Raw genomic sequence first — 25459 nt, 5'->3', positions numbered from 1 at the left:
GATGATCGATCATCAAATAGTTACATAGTTGCACAAATTTACGAAAAAAAAATCGTATGATGTTCCCAATTGTTTCAGGTAAATTTACAAAGAACAAATCGCATCAAATGAAACGTAAATTTTTAGATATTATCTCGATTTAGAACAATGTTTCCTTATATTACTGCGTCTAAATTAACTTAAAATGAAACAACTAGTACCCCTAAAAATCTAAATTTTGCTATCAGGTAACATGAATATAAACAAACATAAGGAGTTTGTTTTTATATTTATTTTTTTGGATAACTGTCCATTTATATACTAGCACACTAAATTTTTTTATTTCTTTTTAATACTCTATCATTTTGATATTTTACAACCACCTTTTTATTCTAATAAAGTCTCTCTCGGCTGGCCGAGTTTATTATTATCGTGAACATTTCTGTGTATTCTGAGTGTTTTTTGGTGTATACTTGTTTAAAATATAACGCGAAAATAATAAAAAACCACAATAATTTTAAAACCGAGAATAAATAAATCATGAGTAAATCTACAAATCCTTCGCTTGGATATAACCCATATTTCGACCCGAACTTGTCTAATGGTGAAAATAATCGATATACAAGTGAATACGAAGGAACAAGTGAATACGTTGATAGTTCAGATTTTAGAAATAGTTATTCTACAAGTGTCGGTACACATGATAGTATAGTATATTCTGAAGATGCTGTTATTCAAAGACAACCCTCAAAAAAACTTTTAGTAAATAATCCTGGTAATGTAGGACGCGGTGATTCATTAAGAAAAATAGCTAGAGGAGATTCTGTAAAGAAGATACCTAATCTTGATAAATTTGATCCTTATCCCTCAAATGGTACAGCTGTAACTGTTAAAAAACCAGTTACAAAATTTGAAAAACTTCAAGCATGGATGATTAATGAAGGTATATCTAAAGAAGGATAGAAAGGCATTATACATATCGAGGAAGTAATGTTTTCTAATTATTATTTATCAATTCCAGGCGGTCGTGCCATATTTTTTGGAGTATGGATAGCACTTCACGGTTTGGTTTTTGCTTTAGCTTTTCTCAATTACTTTTATAGCGATAATTTGACGGGAGCAAGAGCCGCCTTTGGCATAACATATTCAATTGCAAGATCAGCCGCATTAGTTCTTCATCTTGATGCTGCCATGATTTTATTTCCTGTTTGTAGGAATTTAATTTCCATTATTCGCGCAACACCTCTTAATAATATCGTACCTTTCGATGAAAATATCGAATTTCATAAAGCTATTGGCTGGTCTTTACTTTTTTTCTCTGTACTTCATACTGTTGCTCATTGGGTTAATTTTGCAAAACTAGCCATTACTACTCCTTCGCCAATATTAGGATGGCTTGAACTTAATTTCGAAACGGGACCTGGTGCAACGGGCTATGTAATGCTTATATCGTTGGTTATTATGGTTGCTACTGCAAGAGAAAGTGCAAGACGAAGTCATTTTAATAGATTTTGGTATTTTCATCATCTTTTTGTTCCATTTTTTGGAGCTTGGGCCTTTCATGGAGCGTTTTGTATGATTAAGCCTGATAGAGAACCAAAATGTGATAGTATTGCTAATTTCTGGAAATATTGGATAGCTTCAGGAGTAATTTATATTAGTGAACGTATTCTTCGCGAAATTCGTGCACGAAAAAGATCTTATGTTTCAAAAGTTGTCATGCATCCTTCACGTGTTGTTGAAATACAAATTAAAAAACCTTCCATGTCAACTAAAGCTGGACAATATATCTTTTTATCCTGCCCCGAAGTATCACTTTGGGAATGGCATCCTTTTACTTTAACATCTGCACCGGAAGAGGATTATATATCAGTACATATCCGTGTTGTTGGTGATTTTACCAAAGCTTTATCCATAAAATTAGGATGCAATTATGATGAGGAATTAAGAATTCGTAAAGAACATAGAGATCGTATAAAAAGTCAATATGATGGAATTGATATTTCAACAAATAACCCAGAACTTCAAAAAATTTTACCTAGGATTATGGTTGATGGTCCATTTGGAAGTGCTTCTGAAGATGTGTTTAAATTTGAAGTTGCTATGCTTGTTGGTGCTGGCATTGGTGTTACTCCATTCGCTAGTATTCTTAAAAGCATTTGGTATCGCGTTAATTACCCCACAAAATCGACCAAATTATCTAAAGTATACTTTTTCTGGGTTTGCCGTGATTATGATGTAAGATTTTACTTAAGCTTTTTTTTTACTTTATATATTTTCCTAATACTTTTCTTTCAATGAAATTTAGTCTTTCGAATGGTTTCAATCACTATTGTCAGCTATTGAAGAGCAAGACATTGAACAATTCATTGAAACACACATTTATCTTACGGGTCGATTACGTCATTCGGAGGTTGGAAATATTCTCGTGAATGATGATGGTAATGTTAAAGATACAATCACAGGCCTTCGCGCACCAACACATTTTGGCCGTCCTAATTGGGATAAGATCTTCTCGAATATGAGAGATCAATATCAAGCAACGGATATTGGTGTTTTCTTCTGTGGACCAAAACCACTTGGTAAAACCTTACATACGAAATGTAACCTTTGGAGTCAAGGTTTTGAGGATGGAACTAGATTTTTTTATGGAAAAGGTAAGAGGCAATTTAATATTTTTTATTAAATATGATTTAATAATTAATTCAATTTTCTTTCTTTTTAGAAAATTTTTGATCAATCTTAAGATTGTTAAATATACACTTAATAATCCATTTATAGATAGAAAAATCACATTACAATATAGAACGACAGATTATTTATTCTTTATTAGTGATGCATGTATACCAGTTAGTTTTTTTGTTATAATTTTAGTTGTTTAATATTTTAGAGAATGTTTTTAATGAAAAACTATACTTAATTTACTCATTCATATAATGGATTTATTAGATTTATTATCAATTTACACGTTTGGAATCTATCGATCTTTTATATCCAAATATCCTTGTGTAATTGCTAAGTAGTACTTATACTAAATGTTTATTTTTGCTTAGCTTTGAATCAAGTAATAAAAATGAAACATGTCAAACATGTACAGATTCTCAGTTATAATGTAACCTATAAAGTAATAACTTAATAAAAACGAAAACCTCGTTTTCATGTAAGATATATAAAAATACAAAATTCGAGATAATTATGTAGACAATGTCACACAAAATTGAAATTGAAATTTTATCATTATTTACAAATTTAATAAAAAATCGACTTTTCGATTTTCATTCAGTCTTATAGTCGTGGATGGCAGAACGAAGAGATTCTTCAAGATCATTACCCCACGTCCAAGTTCCTCCTTTCTCTTGATTTGATATTTGTCTCTTAATAGCAGGTGCTCTCTTTTCCAGTAACCGTTTCTTTGCATTATATTCCTGACTTTTAATATAATCATCCGCAGAACTTGGAATGGCGGACATCATTTGTCGTACAATATAGCGAACAATACTGAAAATATGTTCAGTACAAAATATGAGTGCCATCATAACAATTAACGAAGCAGATGAAAATGCCTTTGAGGTTGGATGGTATAGATAAAGTAAAGAAGGGTTTGTTATTGCTGATAACCAAGTAAGTAGCTCCTACAGGTACAACAATTTATTGTTAGTAAAAGTTTATTATAAAACGAAGAAAAAAGAATTATTATGTAATCTACCAAGTTTTCCAACCATGGACCAATGCTATCAGCACGATGTGGTATTGGTCGTCGAGTATGTACACATAACTTGATGGCATCAGAACGTAATTCTACCAAATTATTGATAAGTGCCGCTATTGGTGTTAATGGCCATATTACAGAGAATAAGCTTACATAACCGAACTATAATATAAAAATTTCAAATTAAAACGAATATTTACATAAAATTTTATTGTTTGAAACTTAATACGATAAAATTAATACCTGAGTGATAATTTCAGCATAATCCTCAAATATATCATACACAGGTAACTTAGCTTCTTTTCTAATTCTCTTCAAAAATGCAGACTCGTCTTCGTTTCTTGCATCATCTTTGGTGGTAGTCCGTTGTATTTTCTTAACCCCAACTGCCCCAGCTCGAAGTAAATAGGGTAATGCAATTTCCATGAAAAGGCTCATAATTTGACCAGTCAAAACAAAATATTTCAATTCATTCATCAGTCTTTCTGGCCCAACAGGTTCAATTGTGACTGATAACCCAAATATTTCAAAAAAACTTCCAAAGTATTGTCCAATCTCGTAATTGAAAGGGATATAAATCCAGCCAATAAAGAAAATTGAAAGATTTCCTATAAGAAAATTGGATATGAAGATCTTTTGAGAGAGATTAAATTCATAATAGGATTCAGTCTCATAGTTTTCATATTCGTTAAGACGCCGTGCAATCTTTGTGTAAAACATGTTTAACGCAGGAACTAAGGCACAATAAGCTACAGTCGGTAGATACATCTGTAATAAATTTTTCGATATAAAATTTATTAGCATCACAATAAAATGGCAAACAAAATTGAACACATACCAACTCTTCTCTAAATGGCCCATCATAATAGTCAGACATTATAACATTAAGTAAGATATAGAAAAGCAATGTCACAGATAATGTTAAACTAAACATAATAATTATTGGAGCTGCGACAGCTCTTCGTAACCATCTTCTCCATGGAGAAAAATAAGGTTTATTTTCACCAGTTATGGGATCTGGAATGTAATATTCTTCTTGAAAAGTTGGACGGCAACGTTCAACGCGAGAGTAATTACGTACTCCCCACCAGACGGATAACTCATATTCCTTTCGTCGCCAAAATTCTACGAATACTATGGACCATAGGGCAATTGAGACCCCATAGAAGATGGAATATTCAGATAAAGTCAACCAAGTAAATAAACCAACAATTGATGGCACAATGAGCCAAACGCAATAGTATTGAAGAAAAGCGAAGTAATATGCAATCTATAAAATAAAATAAAACTTATTAGCCTCACACATTGATTCTTGTGTAATAAATATGATTGAATACCTTTTCTCCAAAATGATTTCTTAATCTAAGCAGATCTTCTTTTTCGATTATCCACTTGGTTGACCAAGTCTTTATCCACTCCTATTAGGATGTGATAAATTAAAAGTCGCCAATTAATTAAAGAGAAAAAAAAATTTTTTACGTATGTTATTTTTATTCATAGACTTTAAACCTCATTGTATTCGTCATCTTGAAGAAGCAATATACTCTCAACCAATTCAAAATCGCCAAGTCCGGGATTAATACCAGCACCTTTTTCTTGTACGGGTTTTGTTATAATTTCATATACTAGACGTAATCGTTCAGAGTCTGGTAGAGGCTCGTCGTTTTCGACTTCATTATCATCTTGAATATCCTTTACACGAACACCTGCAAACCAGTCATTAATTCTACATTCATTGATATAATGACAAATTAGCTAATATAAAAAACGTCAAACTATTTATTTTCAAAATATACCTCGAGGTTTCGACCTCTCTCTTTAGCCTATGTAAATCACAGAGAACAAATATAAAAATTAATTTGTCAGAGCCTCTGCGGACTTCAGCTTGTAGACCAGCCTGTTCTAAACTATATATAACTTTTCTGCACGTTTCTTCAAGCTTCTTTTTATGTTCTTCCTTATCAGTACTCTTCGTTGGAATCGTTCGAAGGAGTATTATGTAGTCAGCAAAGATATCTTTATTTCCCTTTTGACGAATTTGGTGAAACAGTAATTTGTCCGTCCCTTGAGCCAAATTCGTTGAATTTACTTGTGAAACTGCGTCGGAATTTTTGGACATTATTAACGTTAAGTTGCAGAAAGCTTGAGGAAAAAAGTTGGGATTTTATAACGAATGATGTCAATATTGCATTATAATTTATGACATCATATAACCCATTTTTGGCGTAAGGTAGAGTGATCACAAATTTTTTTCGGTTTTCTTTTATTCATATCGAGGCCTTTAAATTAAACTTAAGACTATTTTTTGCCAATTCGATTAATATACCACTTACAATTTGAGCTTCTTTTATTTTTATACGCACCTTAACGTTAAGAAGGTTTGTCTTTTGAGTATATTTCATGTAACAAATATAATAAGCAGTATTTTAAACTTTTTATCTTTGCCAAATTTGGTATCAATTCATAGCACAAATAAGGCTAATCATCTATGTAAAATTGGCATAATTCATATGATTCACACACACTAACTGAAATTGATCAATTATTATTTATATTCAATTTACATATTATTATACGCTCACCAGGGGTAAAATTCATCAAGAGGGTAACAATCACCTCAGGTAAAATTCACTATCATATTACAGTCAACTCCCTATAAATGCACCATATAAGGACCCAGAAATATACATACAGAGGTAGGGTACACAGATATAGTGGAATTAGACAGAGTAAAGTTATGATTTGCGTACAATTTAAGAATTTTTCATCCATAGTTAGGTCATCAAAATTGCGTATTTTTTATTAAAATTTTATATGTAAAAAATTAGTTTGCGTATTTTTATATAATATATTTAATGTACGTTAACCACATTGTAATACATATTTAGTATTAATTGAAAGAAGTTTCTAAGGGTTAAAAAGTGAAATTTTAGTAAAATATTATTGAAAAATGGTAAATTATTTTTTTACATTAGTATTTGGTTTTATAAATAATATAGAAGTCATGATAAAATAATTTATTACTTAATGTCTGAAATTTTATTTGCGTATTTTTGCAGGATTTTTAATATCAGGTGTCAATTATGCGTACTACTTATATAAAAAAGTCTCTGCATACAGCTCATAGTAAAAAAATTTTTTGTTGCCTGACCCTTATATAATATTTCTGGATCCTACCATATACATAATTTTGTTAGAGAGGGGTGCATTTATAGAGAGTAAATAATTAGAGATCATATAAGTTTGGGTTCAAACCAGAGGATGCATTTAGGGAGAATGCATTTAGGAGAGTTGACTTATTAAATTTTAAATTTTTTCAGTTTTAAAAACTAAAAAAATCTAAAAATAAAAATTTTACAATTTTTAATACTTATATACAAGATAAATGGATAAAACCAGCTTAAAAATTAGTTTATAAATTATTGTAAATTAAGGTAAAATTTATCTTTAGTGAATTTTATCATAAAATATTGAAAAATTTAATGTATTATATGTAAATCAAAGTAAAATTTACCTTTGTTAAATTGTATTAAATTTTTATATTTTAGTAAATATTATATCAATTATTTAAAATTGCATATAATAACAATACTTGAAATTTAATATGATATGATAACATAAATTCCAAAGAATATATATTTAAAATTTTACACTTCTGATTTTCATATAACTATATTAATTAAAATAAAAGAAGGTTGGTAATATTTACATTACTTAAATAAAAATAGTGGATTCTTTATTTTATTAATGATTACTAAAAAATTATATATAACTTATTTTCATCAGGTGCTGGAACATGAAAATAAGAAGGATTTAGCAATAATGGTAATGATGAAAATAATGTATGTATGTTTTCATTATTATTTGGTTGGAATGAATCAGTATCTTCATTGAAAGGATTAAAGCCACTATTATGTTAGGAAGAATCAAGATTAGAACTTGATGCCCTTTTTCACTTTTTTGTAAGGTTTACATCTTGAATAATAATTAATCTTTTTTGTTTTCTCGCTGTAATAGTATCTTCCTGATTTTTCCTAGTATCCTCTGAGTTCCACAAACTTTCATCATTTGTATGATTTTCTTGAGTGTGAAAATCAACCTCTGCGCCGTCATAACGAATACAGTGGCATGGATACAAATACCTTTTTCTGGGTTTTATTAAATCGGCCATTTTTGGTTTTTTTGATTTTATTGAATTGGCCATTTTAGATTTTATTAAATCAGATACAGAGGTAAAGATTTCAATTTTAGTTTTTTTGGATTTTATTAAATCAGACATGGAGGCAGAAGTTTCAATTTTACTTTTCCTGGGTTTTACTAAATCAGAAACAGAGGTAGAGGTTTCAATTTTACTTTTTTTGTGTTTTACTAAATCAGACACGGAGTTAAAGGTTTCAATTTTACTTTTTTTATTATTCATTTTGTATTTTATGAAATAGTTAAAAAAGTTAAGGTTACAATTACTTAAATGAAGTACACTTATTAAAAAATTTTCAAAAAAATTATCAATTCAATTTTTCCAAAATCAGGTTCTTCAATCACTTTTTTAGGATCAGGAACAAGTTTGCGTTCAATTCTTCAATTTCGTGTTCAACCTTTCTTTTAGGATCAGATACACGTTCAATTCTTCCTTAAGATTAAGATTAGTTTCGCGTTTAATTCCTATTTTAAAATCAGTTTCGCATTTTTGGTAAGATAAAATAAACAATTAATTATTTTTTTAGATCAGATTCGCGTGCAGTTCTTCAAAATCAAGTTCATATATTTTGCGTTACTCATTCGCGTAGTCAAATCTCAACAACTTTGAAATCTATAAATTTGCTCACAAATCTTTTTTCACAAATTCCTCTTCTCAATCAAAGCAATCAAAGTAGGCAATGATGGATAGTGATCAAGAATCTAGCTCCTCATCTTCCTCATCATCTTCTACCTATTCATCTTCGTCCTTGTCAGATAATACTATTTATTTGAATCAAAATATGTATCGAACAATTAAAGTAAGTATTTTTTTATTATCTGTTATTGAATTTTTCTAAATATTTACGTTTATTTATTATTTATAGAAAGAAGTCTTTATCTGTGTAGATTCTGAATTAAAGAATATATATGAGATCGATAGTGAACGTATGTGGCTTGAGCAGAAAGAAACTATTATTATAAAATTACTTCCACCGCTTTATAAGTTAGTCAACAAAAAGTATAATGTTTCAAATAGTAATATTTTAAAGATGTTACATGGCACGCTACCGTGTAAGCAATATAAAGAAGCAAGGAGACAACAAAGTAAAAATGGATAGGAGGAGATTAAAAAAGAATTCAAGAACTATGGACATTAGTAACCATTTTATTAATATGAAGTGGAAATTTAGTTAATTTTATTTAATTTTATAATTATTTATTATTATTAGAAAAAAAAAAGAAGAGCTCAAGCAGTCAACTATTTAATAGAAAATAATGATAAATACATTTGTAGATACCCAGAGAAGGAGCTTGTACGAATTCTTAAGGAATCTGGTTATCATTCAGAGGAGTGGGAGGAAACTGATTCTAATGAAGAAAATAATATAATTGGTGAAGAATCTGCTGTTAAAAAAAAGATAATGTCAATTCATATCACTAGTCGAAATAAGGCAAATCGGCTAAAAATCGGATATCTGATTTTAGGTCAAATTACGGCTGAAATATGTCTGATTTTTACAAAAAAATATATTCTGATTGTTATCCGATTGACTGCCAATCAGATGTACTTCGGAACTTAAATCGGACATAAATCAGAACTAAATCATACTAAATTCGGACAGTCAATCAGATGTACTTCGAAACTTAAATCAGACATAAATCAGAACTAAATCATACTAAATTCGGAAAATTATTATATATAAAAAATTCGATTTAAATTTATTATCGTTATATATTAATTATCAGAAATATTTACGAATAATACATGAAAAAAAAAATTTAAAATAAATGTAATCGATAGTCCCGCTTCATTCAGCTAAATCATCACCGGCTGCACTTTTTTGACTATCGATTAACACCTCTTCCGTTTCTTCACCATAGTCTTCATCTTCGTCGAAACCATTTCTACTATCGATTTCCGTATCATATATAAAATCCTCTTGCTCGACATATGACCATTGTGGAGCATCTTCAGGGTGCATTCGGTCGAAGTGTTGAACTTCATCATCATACTGGCGAAATCGTTGTAATTTTGCCGTTTGAATATCTGCCGAATGTGAGTCGATGACATTTCGAAGTAAATTTTTTAGCTAAAAAAGACAATATAAATAAAATAAATACAAAATAAAAAAAGGAACGAGTGATATATCGAAGTATAAATATCGAAGTATAAATATCGAAGTATAAATATCGAAGTATAAATATCGAAGTATAATAAATATCGAAGTATAAACCTCTTGTGATCGCCAAGAATAATCATAGACGCATACAATCGTCTTATCTGAATTCTCTTCATCTGACTCACTGATTTCCGGCGAGTGGTAAGATCAATTTGCCAACATTTTTAATAATTGGCGTTTTTCATAACCAATTATTCTTTTGTCACTTTTCCTATAAAGATCCTTTGCAGCCTTAATTCGACGCAATTTTTTCTTAAATGATAAATATATAAGAAAATTAGCATAAATCATTAACATGATGATAAAGGAAAAAATTCGACAATTTTACATTTTGTACGCGACTGTTGTTGTGAACTCTGCGACTGTCCTCGTCGCTTTTTCCACTTTTTTTCAGTTGTGTTTGTGATCTTCGCGACTTATGGAAGGCGCTCAACCAGTTCGTCAATTGTGCTACTGAAGGTTTATAATTCAGAAACATCGCCCTTCGAAGTTCGGGAATTAATCTACTGCGAATTTCAACATTTTTTGGACTATTAAACGTTTCGTTATCATCCAAATTGTCATTAGGTTTAATAGTTTTGAGGATCATTTTCATTTCAATCTTTAAATCGGAACAATTAGTATAAAAGTATAAAGACTGTACAATTCTGCCTAAAATTACAAAATTACAAACCCTCGCCTCCTTTTCACGTTCGTTCTTCGTTCTTCTTTTAGTTGATTTTTGGCGTAAGGTGACCGTCTTCTTTACTTTTTTTGACCCATCCGATTTGAACCGTTTTGCTAACCGTTCTTCTGAAACATCAATAACATCAAGGCTTTCAGATGATGATCGTATCTGGTATTGTTCGAGTTTCGTTTTTAATTTGTTAACCTCTTCTTTCAAGTCGTCATTTTCAGAACCGAATTCTGCATTAACACCAGCAAGAAATTCGTTATCTTCTCGTAAGCGAGCTATTTCAGTGGCAACGACAGCTGTATGTTTGGTTAATTCATTATTTCGTCGTTCTAACTGTAAACACTTTGCACGCAAATCGGATACTTCTTGTGATAACCTCCGATTCTCTGTATAAAAATGTAAAATCAACAAAAAAAAAATACTAAATCTAACTGACGATATATACACGATACAGACCTGTTGATGCATCATCATCATCGTGGGTAGGTTCATTAGTTTGATATCTGACCAGAAGCCGAAGATTTTTATATCTCTCTTTTGCACTTTGATCGTTCGTAGACAGGCGCGGCAGATGGTGGTTAGACACGAATCCGGAAGCCGAAGATTTTTATATCTCTTTTACACTTTGAGCTCGTTCGACTTGGCGCAGCAGATAGTTGTTGAGTATTGGACGAATTTTTATTGATGTTAGTAGTTTGAGCTCACTCATGAATTGGAGTGGCAGTCCCTTCAACAGCTTGTTGGATATTGGACGAACTTTTATTGATGTTAGTAGTTTGAGCTCGCTCATGAATTGGCGTGGCAGTTCCTTCAACAGCTTGTTGGATATTGGACGAACTTTTATTGATGTTAGTAATCGTTTTATTTCGATTATCACTAGCCAAACCTTTTTCAGTATTTTTATTTTTTCTATTTTGAATCATTATTTTTTTGGTTGCGAATTTTGGCTCATTATTTTTTTATTTTTTTTTTGGTTGCGAAGAGTATTAGACGTTAAAACTCTAAAAAGAAAAGGTTGGTGAGAAAAAATGAAGTTTTATTTAAAAAATTAAACTTTAAGAAACTTTCGCCATCATACTGATTGAATAGTCTATTTTATTATTAATATTATTAATCGAACGATTTGAACGCAAATCGACATCATGGAATATTTATAATTTAAGTGATAGTTGATGATTTTAATAAATTTAATATAATTTAAGTATTATATTGACAATTAAACTCTAAAAAGATTAAACTCTAAAAAGAAAAAGGTTGGTGAGAAAAAATGAAGTTGTTTAAAAAATTAAACTTTAAGAAACTTTCGCCATCATACTGATCGATCGAATAGTCTATTTTATTATCAATATTATTAATCGAATGATTTATATTTATAATTTAAGTGTAGATTGATGATTTTAATAAATTTAGTATTACATCGACGCAGTTGATGATTTTATTCTAATTTAAGTATTTTAAACGAATTATATTGATATTATTGATATATTATTAACAATTAACTTTATTTCAAAAAACGTTCACAAAAATGACGAGAAAAAGATCATTATCAAGTATACTCAATGAAGAATCAGATTCTAGACCTCATGCCATACCTTCATCACGTATACAAAGAACCAGATCAGTGTCAAATATAATTGACGAAGAATCTTCAAATCAATCTTATCCTACATCATCACGTATTGGAAGGTTAGTTGCATGTAATTGTTCTGAATGTAATGGACGATTAGTAGATCCTCGTACGAAAACTATCCATGAAATTAACCAAAATTCAGAGGATGATGATTCAGAAAGAACAGAAGTACATCTAACTGATGAAGCTGAATTGCCTAGTGACGAACCATACGAAAGTGCCTCAATATCAGATGAACCACAAATGAGAGAATCGGAAGCTGAATTGCCTAGTGATGAACCATACGAAAATGCCTCAATATCAGATGAACCACGAATGAGAGAATCGGAAGCTGAATTGCCTAGTAGACAACGATCAAGAAAATATGTTCGACCGGTTATAATTGCTGAATTAGGAGATATAGTAGATGATAAATCTTCTGAATCTTCTGAATATACTACGGAGGAAGATGCAAATATCGATGATAGAAATGAATCATCCGATAATGAACCATCCAATGATGACGAATACCACGAAATTTTTGAAGATTATTCATGTCCACCTTTTGAACCATTTCAAGATTCTGATACTGAACAATCAATAAATAATCAGTTCTTATGGATATTATTATGGATCATGAGCTTCTGAACCAGGTTTAACTTACCAGAAACAGCTACAGAATCATTGATAAAATTCTTGAAGCTTGTTCTAACAGAAATCGGTAGTCCTGATTTTGACACATTTCCTGACACTTTATATCTAGCAAGAAAAGCCCTTAATCTTGAAGACCGGTTTCATAGTTTTGTGGCGTGTTCAAAATGCCACAAATTATACAACAAACAGGAAATAAAAAGTTTTCTCCAAAATGAGCAACCTGCCATCATGAAGTGTTGCCATGTCGAATTTTCTAATTCGACAACTAGAAGATTAAGGTTGTGCCAAACACCTTTGGCACAGAAAACAACATTGTTAAATAACCAAATTTCAATCAAACCTGAATTATTATTTCCGTTTGTGAGTATTAAGCAGCAATTGGAAGCAATGTATCGTCAACCTAACTTTGAAAATTCTCTAAGGCATTGGATAAATCGTCCAACTTTCAATAATATCCTAACTGATATATACAATGGTGAAGTTTGGAAAACTTTTAAAGAAACGACAGATGAAAGTTCGAATAATTTTTTCTGATCTGATGTTACTGATTCGCACCTCGGATTGATTTTGAATTTGGATTGGTTTCAATCCTTCGACGGCACAATCCACAGCACTGGAGTAATATACGCTGCACTCGGTAACCTTCCGAGGGATGTCAGATTTAAGCGCAATAATATCTTGATTCTTGGCTTATTACCCGGCCCAGATGAAGTAAGTTTACATAAGATTAATCACTATCTGGCACCAATCATTGATGAGTTGAAGTCACTTTGGGAAGGAGTGACATTAAATCAAATGTATGAATGTCAAGAAGGGAAAAGAATTCGCGCAGCTCTGATTCTTGTTTCATGTGACATACCAGCTGCAAGAAAAATTTGCGGACATATTTCCGCTTTGGTGTCGTGTCATAGATGCGAAAAGAAGGCGAATTATGAAAATCGGCAGCATAATTTCGCTGGGATAAATGAAATGGACGAATGGTTTACTTGCCGTGATTCGGCTCAACATCGTCAAGATGCTATAGGATGGAGACGCTGTAATTCGGACGCAGCAAGAAAACGATTTGTAAAGCAAACTGGAGTTAGATGGTCCGAATTATTGCGTCTACCATATTTCAATCCAATTTGGTTCATTACAATCGACCCGATGCACTGCTTGTTTCTGGGCATCGCAAAATGGATTGTAAGAAGACTTTGGATCGAAAATGGCGTATTAACAACACATATTTTGAAAACAGTTCAGAAAAAAATGGATGAATTTAAAGTTCCAGCTGACTTGAGTCGAATCTCGGGAAAAGTCGATTGTGGAGATGGGTTTTCAAATTTTACTGCGGATCAATGGCGAATATTTTTTACAATATATGCAACGGTCTCTCTCTGGGAACATCTTTCTGAGAATGACCAGAAGATTCTCGTGAATTTTGTGAGAATTTGTTCAATTTCAGTAAGTCGAATTGTAGAAGTCGATTTCATGAAAGAGGCGCATCAGAGGCTAATTAACCTAGTGAAGTTGATAGAAGAAAATTACGGTCGTGATAAAATCACACCGAATTTACATTTATCACTTCACTTATGTGAATGCTCACTCGACTATGGACCTTTATATACATTCTGGTGTTTTTCCTTTGAGAGCATGAATGGCATGCTAGGTATAATATTTTAAATATTCTTGTTACTTTCTAAAATAATGCATTTTTATCAACTTTTGTTTAAAATAAATTTAGGCTCTTTTCCGAATAGCAGAAGGAAAATTGAACTGGAAATTATGCGCCGCCTGATGTTTGATAATCAAATCAGTAATATCATTAATTCCGGCGTGAAATCAAAGGGCCTAGATTTGATTAGTAATAGACCATCTGTTGGCTCTCTATCAGAAGTCGACCAATTTTCTGTCAAGACGAAATGAAAGGCATTTCGCTGACTTCGAGAAACATTCATGAATCGACCACCACAGGAAAAGAAGCATTTCTGGGCGAAATGCTCAGACCAGTATTTAACGATATTGTAATGTCAAGTGATATGCTTGACTTAATAGTTGAATACTACATGGTGAGCTACGAAACGATGGAATTTCGGAAACCATTTGGAGAAGGTGCAGAAGATTCGATAATAGTTCAAGTTAAAATGAATCAATTTGGAAGGTGCCGAATTGGTTCTGAAATATTCGGCTCTTCGATATCATCACGTCATGTAAAAAGCTCATTTATCTTGGCAAAATTTATAACAGAAAGTGGTGATATCAATTGCTATCCTGGACAAGTCCAATACTTTTTTACACATGCCGTTAATTTGCCAGATGGGTTATCCGAACATAATCTAGCATTTATTCGCTGGTATAAACCTGCAGAATCATCAAATATTCGGTATCATTTCAGAGTTAGAGATGACGAAATATGCAATGTTGAATTATGGAGTACTGAGTTTTACCCAGAATCCCGCGACTGTATTATTCCAGTTCATCATATTCTTGGCCGATTTATACTAACGAAATACCAAATTTCAGGCAGAAGAAGTTCAAACGTCTATTTAGCGGTAAATCCAGTCAATAGAAAATTTCATATTCGCTGAAATTAGTATCTTTTTTGAACTTTATTTTGATGAAATGACATATAATTTCAAATAATACAAATATCGGAATTTATTAAATTTCAAAATAATACAAATTTCAAATAATACAAATATCGAAATTTATTAAATGTTAAAACAATACAATACAAATATCGGAATTATTAAATGTCAAATTTACATATAATATAATTATCGAAATGTCAAAATATTATAATGCGCAAACATCGGAATTTGAAACAAATATCGGAATTTTGCACCGCAAATCGGCTATGCCGAATGTCATCTGATATGCAGCCGATTATCGATCATATCCGAAATTTATCCGAAATTTGGCCGAAATTTGGCCGATTTGCCTTACTTCTGATTTGCCTTATTTCGACTAGTGTATATATAAAACATAGTGGCGTTCTTCTGCAGTATGTACTATATATTTATGATTATTTTTTTATTTTATTTATTTTATTTATTAATAGTAATTATTTATTGTGTTTATTATATGATCAGATTGATCTGACCGTTGAAAAACTGATGAAAAAACCTCGAATTCTAAAAATTAAAAGAGTTCAAAAATGTAAAACAACAACAAGTATGCCTCCAGTGGATATACAAAATTGGTGTCTGACCGATGAGACTCTTAAAAGATTTAATCGTTCAACAAATGAAATTCCAACATATAATTATAATACTGATCAAGATGAAGAAAATGACGAATATCATAACGATGAATATGAAAATAAAAAAGAAAAAATTAAAAAAACAAAAAAAGCAAAAAAAAGGAGAAAAAAATAAAAAAATAAAAATAAAAATTAAATTAAATTATTAGATTAAATACTTTTATTAGGTTATTCTTATCAATTGGCATTTATACAAATTGATTAAAATAAAGTTGTATGTAAGATTAATTTGAACATTCAATCCAATTAATTTTAAAATAAAATATGTATATTTTTAATATTTTCGTCAGTTATTCGTGATATCAGAAAAAATAAAAAAAATTGAAAATAAGAGATTTTATATGAATAAACAATTATCTTTAATATTAAAATACTTTTTTTAGTAATAATTTTAATATACCTCTTTGGATTATATAATACAAATAGTACAATAAATAAATATTTTGCATATCAGTACCCGATATATGTAAGATTGATTCACTATTACATATCAGTGACTAATCGTTTAGATATCGGGAATCCAATTTTTAGGCATGTTTGATATGTTACATATCAGGTACCCAATATATAATAAATGTCCAATATGTATCTAATTAGTCACTGATATATAGGTACCCGATATGTACCTGATCATCGGGAAATTTTTTGGGGAGCAGATCTGCGCAGATTTTCAGAAATTATATCTACGCAGATCTTATACCCTGGCGCAAAATATTAAAGGAAAAATCCAATAAAAAACTGCGCAGATTTTAAAAATAACAAAGTTCTGCGCAGATTTTTAAATAAAAAACCTTCGAAATACCTCAGCAATTTTTTTCAGTAAAAATCTGCATCACAATAATACAAATTAATTTATTGCATTAATTACTACTAATTTATTTATATAATCAAAATTACGTTTTTATTATTATTATATATTAACAAGTTTACAAATACAATTGAAATCTATTACTAGTCATTGCTATTTATCATCTCTTTACTGCACATTTACATGTTGTTAATGGTTTGGACATTGTTCCAGTTGGTTCGATTCCAACAAACAACAAAATAAAATAGAAAATCAGAGATGTTTGTTAGAAATAAGAAAATCATTTCAAAGTTATTACTTTCAAAATGTTTGACACGAAATCTCAGGATCTAAAAAATAAAGTAAAATGAACGTTAGTAGAACGTTCGTTAAAGAAGAATAAAAAAAATTATAAAGAATTTTGAAGATATACCTTCAAATTCTTTCGTCCAGGAGCCAGAGAAAAAAACCCTACAGAAAAAAACAACTAAAACGTTAGTAAACGTTTCGCAAATTAAAAAACATGAAAGAATTTTGAAGGAATTTTACCTTCGAAATTCTGTCCAGAAGCCGTAAACCTGCAAAAAGTAAAAAGAAAAGACAAACGAAACGTTAGTAAATGTTTCGTTAAACATTAAAAAAAAATTAATTTCGAAGGTAAATACCTTCGAAATCCTGAAAAAATCTCCAAGTCTGGTTCGTCTAAAGAAGTTCGGCGTCCCTATATAAAGAAGAAAGAACGTTAGAAACGTTCTTTGAAAAAAAAAATAAATTTTAAAGTTTCGCAATGAGAGTTGCGAAACTTACCATTTACTTGTTTCAGAAACCTTGGAGTACCGAAACCTACAACAAAAAAGAAAAACGAAACGTTAGCTAACGTTTTGTTTAAATAAAAACAAAAAAAAACAGAATTTCGAAGGTTACCTTAAAAATTCTGTTCAGGAGCGTCCAGAGAGCTGTGTTTCTACAAAATACAAAAACAAACGTTAGAAAACGCTTCGTTAAGTATAATTATTAAAAAAAAATTTTTTTGAAGGTTTTACCTTCGATATGGGAGACTGAACTCATTTTCGGCTTCCTTTATCTAAAAAAAAAAGGAAATACGAACGTTAGTTACATTCGTCAATAAATAAAAAAGAAAAAAAAATTTCAAAGGTTTTACCTTCGATATGGGAGTCTGGAACTCGTTTTCGGATTCCCTTGCCTAAAAAAAAAGAAACACGAACGTTAGTTAACGTTCGTTAATAAAAATATTAAAAAAAATAAAATTTTTGAAGGGTTTTACCTTTGATATAGGAGTCCAAAACTCGGTTTCGGATTTTCTTGCCTAAAAAAAAAGACGAAACGTTTGTTAATGTTTCGCTAAATAAAAATATTAAAAAAAATTAATTTTTTCGAAGGGTCTTACCTTCGATATGGGAGTCCGGAACTTGTTTCAGATTCCTTTGCCTAAAAAAAAAGAGATGAAACATCAGAAACGTTTCGTCAATAAATTAATTAAAAAAAAAATTAATTTTCGAAGGTTTGTTTTACCTTCGATATGGAAGTCCGGAACTTGTTTCGGCTTCCTTTACCTGAAAAAAAAGAAACGAAACGTTATAAACTGAACGTTTCATTAATAAATTAATTAAAAGAAATAATTTGAAAGTTTTACCTTCAAACAGAACTTTCAAATGGGTCCAGAACATACCTTCAGCGTTCTGGACCTATAAAATACAAAAACGAACGTAACTAACGTTCATTAAAGTTAAATTATAAAAAAAAAAAATATTTCGAAGGTAAACTTTACCTTCGAAATAAACATCTGGAGCCATTCTTTGGCGTCCAAGACCTATAAAACGTAAAAACGAACGTTAATTAACGTTCGTTAAAATAAAATTAAAAAAATATTTCAAAGGTAAACTTTACCTTCGAAATAAATGTCCGGAGCCGTTCTTTGGTGTCCAGGACCTATAAAATGTAAAAACGAACATTAATTAACGTTCATTAAAATAAAATTAAAAAATATTTCGAAGGTAAACTTTACCTTCGAAATAAACATCCGGAGCCGTTCTTTGGCGTCCAGAACCTATAAAACGTAAAAACGAACGTTAGCGACGTTCGTTAAACAAAAATATATAAAAAATTTGAAGGTAAAGGTTTTACCTTCGAAATAAGAGTCCGGAGCCATTCTTTGGCGTCCAGGACAAGAAAATAATAAACTGAACGTTGGACAACGTCCGGTATATAAAAAATATTAGTTTTGAAGTTTTACCTTCGAAATAGAGTCCGGAACTGGTACTTTCAGCGCTCTGGACTTACAAAAAAAAAAATAAAACGAACTTTAGCTAATGTTTCGTTAAATTTTTTTTTTTTTGAAATGGAGTCCAGGACGTACCATTTGTGTTTCGGATTAATAAAACGAACATTTTCTAACATTCGTTAAATAATACTAATATCAAAGTTTGAAATGGAGACTTCGGCGTTCTGTAAAATGTATTTTTTGAAGGAGATAAAGGAGTCCGACATCTTTTTAGTCCGAATCTCCTGCATGTTGCAGATTATATGCCGAATGTTGGACGAATTTGCCTTAAAGACTCGAACCTTGCAAATAAATTTTTTTTTTAAAAAAAAAATTTCTCTGATAAGTTTCAAAGCTTAAAAAACTATAATAGAAATATTTTTTCTTTGAAATCTTTAACAGATTATTTCCTAAAAGGTGTTGTAGAAAAAATTATTTCACTTCTTTAGTAATAAGTGTTGTAGAAAAAATTATTTTTTTAAAGTCTTGTAAAGTTTTTTTTTTTAAAGAGTATTGTAAAAAAAATTAAATCAAGTTAGAGTTAATCAAAGTTTAAATATTAAATCAATGATGAAATTGCAGATCGAACTGATATTTTAATGAAAAAAAAGCAAAAATCTGCAAAATTGCAGACTTCTGCATAAATTTCACATAAAAAAAAGCAGAAATCTGCAAAATCACAGATTACTGCAGAAATTCATACATAAAAAATTGGAAACTTGCAAAATTGCAGATTATTGCATAACTTTGTAAAAAATAAAAAGCAGAAATCTGCAAAATCGCAGACTTCCGCATAAATTCACAAAAAAAATGCGGAGATCTGCTAATTTTACAGATCTCCGCAGTTCTGCATCTTAAAAAATTTCCCGATGATAGCATCAATTTTGGCCAGTGATTTTGGCTGATCACCAGACAAAAATTGATGGCCAGAACTGAATATGCAAGGCCGAAACTTAAAACTTTGCATAAACATTCTTTTTATCATATATAATTTACAAAAAAAATAATACAGGATTTTGGCCTATAATACAGGTTTTTTGCTTATAGAGAATTTAGCTAATTATTTGTTATTAATGGACTTTTAATAAAAGAACAAAATCTTTTTATTTAGATTTTGAAAATATAAAAGTAAATTATTTATTTTATAAAATTTTTTCCTATTATCTGTTGATAAATAACAGATGGCACTTGTATTATGTGATAAGATCACACAAATGATTGACAAATGATCAACAAAATTATGATAAAATAGAAATGTCTGCTATGCTGTTTTAGGAAGCATAGCGAACATGCTTATTATCACATGCTGATCATTTGCCAATCATAATATATGTGACATCACATTAACTTTGAAGCATTATTTTAAACCATAAATATGTAAAAAAAATCACATTAAATTATTTTATTTAATAGTTTTAAGTATTAACAGTTTAATATAAAAATTTTGTGCTAAAATAAAATGTAATGCTAAAGTTAATTAATATATGCTGATTATTTTCTAATCAAACTTTGAAGCTTCGGGCAAAGCTACAGAAGTTCAGGTGAAACTTGAAATTTTTATGAGTTATAGATTAATGTCTTTAAAATTAATGGCCGAAATAACACAGCATAATTTTAGGTAATACAAAGTTATAGCCAAATTAATATTTGCAATTATTAATACTAATAATATTACTATTTAATTTAGTACAAAATTTTAAAATGCAATAACTTCGCCAATATGAATCTGATGGTAATAATTTTACTACCATTCGAATCCTTTCACTGAGACCAATCTAATAGTATATAATTCATTAGAATATGTTCACTGGATCTCAAGATTATAAAATTTGAATTTTCATTTTATTTATTAATTATAAAAATTTACATGTATTGATATAATTTCTGTTAATATTGATCAATTTTACCTTCAAAATTGTCAAATCAAACATCATTTCAGCTTTATATATTAATCAGATAGTATTTTTTTTATGTAACAATATTGAAAAGATGATTAATAAATAATCGGCAAATGATCAGCAATAATGTGACAATATAAGGGATGTTCGCTATACTGTCCTAGGACCAGGTCTTTAGGTCCAAGACCTAGAACTTTACCATCTCTAGTATCCGATATGTATATGATATATATATTTACACATATTTTACACATATCAGGTACCCAATTTTCTGCATTTTTACTAGGTACATATCTGATACATATCTGCTACCTGATATATTAGTTTTTGACCAGGTTGTTGTGGTGCTTTTTAGAATACTCTGTGTTCTCTAAAGTCACTTCGGCATTAATTAATAAAATTCAAGCTCAAGCTATGTTTGCCTAGTTTTTAACCAGACCGTTATTTTTTGGAAGGAGCTTCTGACCAATGTATTTTTTGCTAGTTGATGTTATTAATGGAAGAGTTTGTCTTCTAAAATAAGGAGACAGAGTTGAGATGTATGTTTGGTATTTTTTTACTCAGGTTTTTCTCATTGCACTTTGAGTTTTCCTGAGATTTATATTTTTATTTTTTTGCTTTTCGTTTTTCTTGGTCACTTTTTTCAGTATAATCTTATTTTCTTTGGGAAGTGGAGGGATACTGGAAAATTTGATCGTCATAGTGGTTTGGTATTACTAAGTTTCAAAATTGATGATCACTTGAGTGATAAGAAGGGTAACAGGTTGGATAACGCAGTTTTTGTAATATACCGATCAAGGTGGTCACATATTGGACTATCATTGAATTGACTTATCTAGGTAAATCTTAGGCTGATAGATCGTTCGTAATAAGATGAGTGTCCTTTATTAGGGATCGTTCACAATGAGATGGGTGTCCTCTCAGGGATTGTACAACACTAAAAAGTTCTCCTAGCAGCTGGAGTGCATGATACTAAAAAGTTTCTGAAGGCCTTTGTGAAGTAGGTTTGTTATTTATAGTATGTAGTCAAATAGGGAAAATTGAATTTTATGTGTTTCTGATAGTGCTAATGGTAGCTCGAAGGTTCTTTACTGATTCTAAAAGTTAGTACAACACTGAATGGATTACGTATAGCATAGTTGACTTTATTCATTTTGAAATAGATTTGGGAGGAGTAGCCGTAATTATTTGTAAAGAGAGGGTGGGGTTTATAATCTTAGCTTTTCTTATATTTGTAATTTCAGAAGATTATTTGTTTTTTGTTTTTCTATTAGTTCTGCACTTATTGCGGTATTTTTTAGAATACTCTGTGTTCTCTAAAGTTACTTTGGCATTAATTAATAAAATTTAAGCTCAAGCTATATTTGCTAGTTTTTGACCAGGATCAGAAAATTAGCTGATATTGATTCTACTCTATTTATTGCTAAATTTACTTTTCTTTCATATTGGTCCTTTTCTTCTACAAATTGGTCCTTTATGCCCTTGTCTGTAATTGTCTACCTAAGCTCTTTGTCGACTTATTTGTCAAATTATCTATTCCAAGAAATTCTGCAATGAAGGTCGTCGCTGCTATTTACAATAATTTTGTTTAAAAATTCAGAAGACAAATTTGAAATCACGTTCTTATGATAAAAATAGATGTGAAAACGCAATGAATATTACTTATAAGTTGAAAACTACTTCTCAGCCGTCAAATTTGCCACAGGTCGAAAAGTGAAAAATCAGGCATCAATCAGGCACCAATCGGTCACCAATCAGGTACCTGATTGGTGACACCGGATGGTGCTGATGGCATTTTCGCGAATACGTCTTAATCAGGCAGTTTGCTAACTTTTGATCCAGTGATCAGAAAAAGATGAAATATAGCTCATTGGAATCGTCTCAACAAGACGAATCTAATGGTAGTAAAATCGCATTTCTAGGATTAATACTTGATGAGAAATTAAGTAAAATATAAAAATGAAAATGTATCATTCATATTTTATTTAATTTTTTATTAACTATCAATCCTAGAGATGCGATTTTACTACCATTAGATTCGTCTTGCTGAGACGATTCCAATGAGCTATATTTCATCTTTTTCTGATCACTGGATCAAAAGTTAGCAAACTGCCTGATTGGTGACGGTATTTGGCGAAAATGCCAATCAGGTACTGATTGGTGCCTCGATTTTTCACTTTTCGACCTGCGTGCTTACATTTATATACAGTCGACCCCTTTATAGGCACCTCCCATATAAGAACTCCCCTTCTTAAGGCACACATTTTTTAGTCCAGATTTTTTTATATATAAAATACCCCTTTTATAATCACTTTATTAGTTATAAGTACAATCACACCAAACGTTGGTCCCATATTATAGTAAATATATGTAAAATTCCCCTTGCATAAGCACACAAATCACGTGATTTATAAAATAACTGTGCGTTTCATTTTATTATTTTGTTGTTTTACCATGAGGAAAAATTTAAGTTTTTTATTTTTCAAAAATTCAATGGTTTTAAGTATATTTTACATATAAACTTTTTTACTTAATTATTATTATATATATATATATATATATAATCACGTTTACTTAAAAATTTATATATGTGTGATTATATATTTAACCCTCACCAATAGGCACACCTCATTATAATCACACCATTGGATGGTCCCGAGGAGCGCGATTGTAGAGCGACTGTACTTACTTTACCACCTCTAACCCTACACGATTCACGTAACTCTGGAACCGATTGGTTGAAGAACTCGATAAAATATGGTTTGCCTTGGTTTAATTACTTTTCGGGTTTTATGGGTCATCTAACGGTTAAAGATGCTGCCCGAAACTTAGTAGTTTCTGAAACTGTCAAAACCGAAACTTGGTATAACTATTTCTGAAATTTTCTTATTTTCCAAAACTGGTAAAACTGGTAAAACTAATCTGAAACTGGTAAAACTAACCCGAAACTGGTATAACTAACCCAAAACTGGTAAAACTAATCTGAAACTGGTAAAATTAATCCAAAATTTATAATGCCAAAATTATTACTGAAAGTTCAAAATTTGGCCGAAATTATTGATATAATCCTGGCCATTTTTAGGACGTAATTCTGGCCAAGAAAATGATCGACATTAAAATTTCCTTTTTTGGAATTTTATGTAACCATTGTGTAACTAATTTTTCCAATTTTACTGGAAAACATAATTTCCTTTTTAGGAAATTGGTGTAACGTCACGTGATAAAATGTCATAATTTCGGCCAAATTTTAATTTCGGCCAAAATTAGTGAGTTTCGGGCTAGTTTCGGGAGTTTCGAGCTAGTTTCGGGAGTTTCAGAATAGTTTCGGGTTTAGTTTTAGTTTCAGTTTTGGTTTCGGAAACTGAAAAATAGTTTCGGGCAGCATCTTTATTGAAAAGTAGTGCGTTTTGGTTCTTATGCCTTTAAAGTCTAACTGGCCTAGTAGTTTACAGGCTGGATTGGTATTTCTTGAAAGAAGCTCTTGACCAATGTATTTCTTGCTAGTTGAAGTTGTTAACGGAAGAGTTTGTCTTCTAAAATAAGGAGACGGAGTTGAGGAGCATGTTTGGTGTTTTTTACTCAGGTTTTTCTTATTGCACTTCGAGTTTTCCTGAGGTTTATGTTTTTATTTGTTTTTATTTTTTGCTTTTTGTTTTTTTTTGTCACTTTTTTGGTGTAACCTTATTTTCTTTGGGAAGTAGGGGAATACTGGAAAATTTGATCGTCATGATGGCTTAGTGTTACTGATTTTTAAAGTCGATGATTACTCAAGTGATAAGACAGGTTGAATACCGCAGTCTTTGTAGTATACTGATCAAGGTGGTCACATGTTGGACTATTATTGGAATGACTTATCTAGATAGATCTTAGATTGAAGAATCATTTACAATAAGGTGGGTATCTTCTGTTTGGGATCATTCGCAATGAGATGGGTGTCCCTTTAGGAATTGCACGACACTAAAAAGTTCTCTATCAGCTGGACTGCATCACACTAAAAAGTTCTCAGAGGTCTTTATAAAATAAGGAAAATTGAATTTTATGCATTTTGATAGTGCTAATGGTAGCTCAGAGATTCTTTATTAATTCAGAGTAGATATGGCGCTTGATGGGTTACGTATAGCATAGTCGACTTTACCTATTTTGAAATAGATTTGGGAGGAGTAGCCATAGTTATTTATATAAAGAGGGTGAGGTTTAATAATCTTAGCTTTTCTTTATTTGTAAATTGTAATATCAAAAGATTATTTGTTCTTTGTTTTTCTATTA

The 25459-nt window shown here is 30.5% G+C and overlaps 3 protein-coding genes across 3 annotated transcripts; 1 reads left to right on the top strand and 2 right to left on the bottom strand.

The window, feature by feature from the left end:
• The first annotated feature begins 279 nt into the window (after window positions 1-279).
• On the top strand, window positions 280-3093 carry OCT59_022855 (uncharacterized protein). The gene is made up of 4 exons (XM_025322101.2): window positions 280-922; window positions 1001-2217; window positions 2288-2636; window positions 2705-3093. Exons 1-4 carry the CDS (start codon window positions 520-522, stop codon window positions 2713-2715), a joined length of 1980 nt encoding a protein of 659 aa, XP_025167154.1. The 5' UTR covers window positions 280-519; the 3' UTR covers window positions 2716-3093.
• On the bottom strand, window positions 2901-5856 carry OCT59_022854 (uncharacterized protein). Its single transcript, XM_025322100.2, has 7 exons — window positions 5485-5856; window positions 5198-5414; window positions 5026-5106; window positions 4527-4958; window positions 3932-4456; window positions 3686-3850; window positions 2901-3611 (listed from the first exon to the last, which is right to left on the bottom strand). The coding sequence occupies exons 1-7, from the start codon at window positions 5805-5807 to the stop codon at window positions 3255-3257; spliced, it is 2100 nt and encodes a 699-aa protein (XP_025167153.1). The 5' UTR covers window positions 5808-5856; the 3' UTR covers window positions 2901-3254.
• Window positions 5857-9675: 3819 nt separating this feature from the next.
• Window positions 9676-11646, bottom strand: OCT59_022853 (uncharacterized protein; the record flags this gene model as incomplete). Its single annotated transcript, XM_066150401.1, has 5 exons — window positions 9676-9957; window positions 10376-10648; window positions 10721-11109; window positions 11180-11226; window positions 11429-11646. The coding sequence occupies 5 exons, from the start codon at window positions 11644-11646 to the stop codon at window positions 9676-9678; spliced, it is 1209 nt and encodes a 402-aa protein (XP_066006440.1).
• Between the last annotated feature and the right edge of the window lie 13813 nt (window positions 11647-25459).

This window comes from Rhizophagus irregularis, chromosome 32, assembly GCF_026210795.1.
Source record: "Rhizophagus irregularis chromosome 32, complete sequence".
NCBI classification, from domain to species: Eukaryota; Fungi; Glomeromycota; class Glomeromycetes; order Glomerales; family Glomeraceae; genus Rhizophagus; species Rhizophagus irregularis.
The sequence above is the reverse complement of the archived record's forward strand: the minus strand, read 5'-3'. Positions and strand labels throughout refer to the sequence as shown.

Bases quoted from the DNA above. Each gene is read 5' to 3' on its own strand.
- OCT59_022855 (XM_025322101.2), top strand. From the start codon at position 520: ATGAGTAAATCTACAAATCCTTCGCTTGGATATAACCCATATTTCGAC. The intron at 923-1,000 runs GTATATCTAAAG...TATCAATTCCAG, and splicing joins AGCATGGATGATTAATGAAG to GCGGTCGTGCCATATTTTTT. The intron at 2,218-2,287 runs GTAAGATTTTAC...AATGAAATTTAG, and splicing joins GGGTTTGCCGTGATTATGAT to TCTTTCGAATGGTTTCAATC.
- OCT59_022854 (XM_025322100.2), bottom strand. From the start codon at position 5,807: ATGTCCAAAAATTCCGACGCAGTTTCACAAGTAAATTCAACGAATTTG. The intron at 5,107-5,197 runs GTTTAAAGTCTA...ACATCCTAATAG, and splicing joins AAGATGACGAATACAATGAG to GAGTGGATAAAGACTTGGTC. The intron at 4,959-5,025 runs GTATTCAATCAT...TTTATTTTATAG, and splicing joins GAAATCATTTTGGAGAAAAG to ATTGCATATTACTTCGCTTT.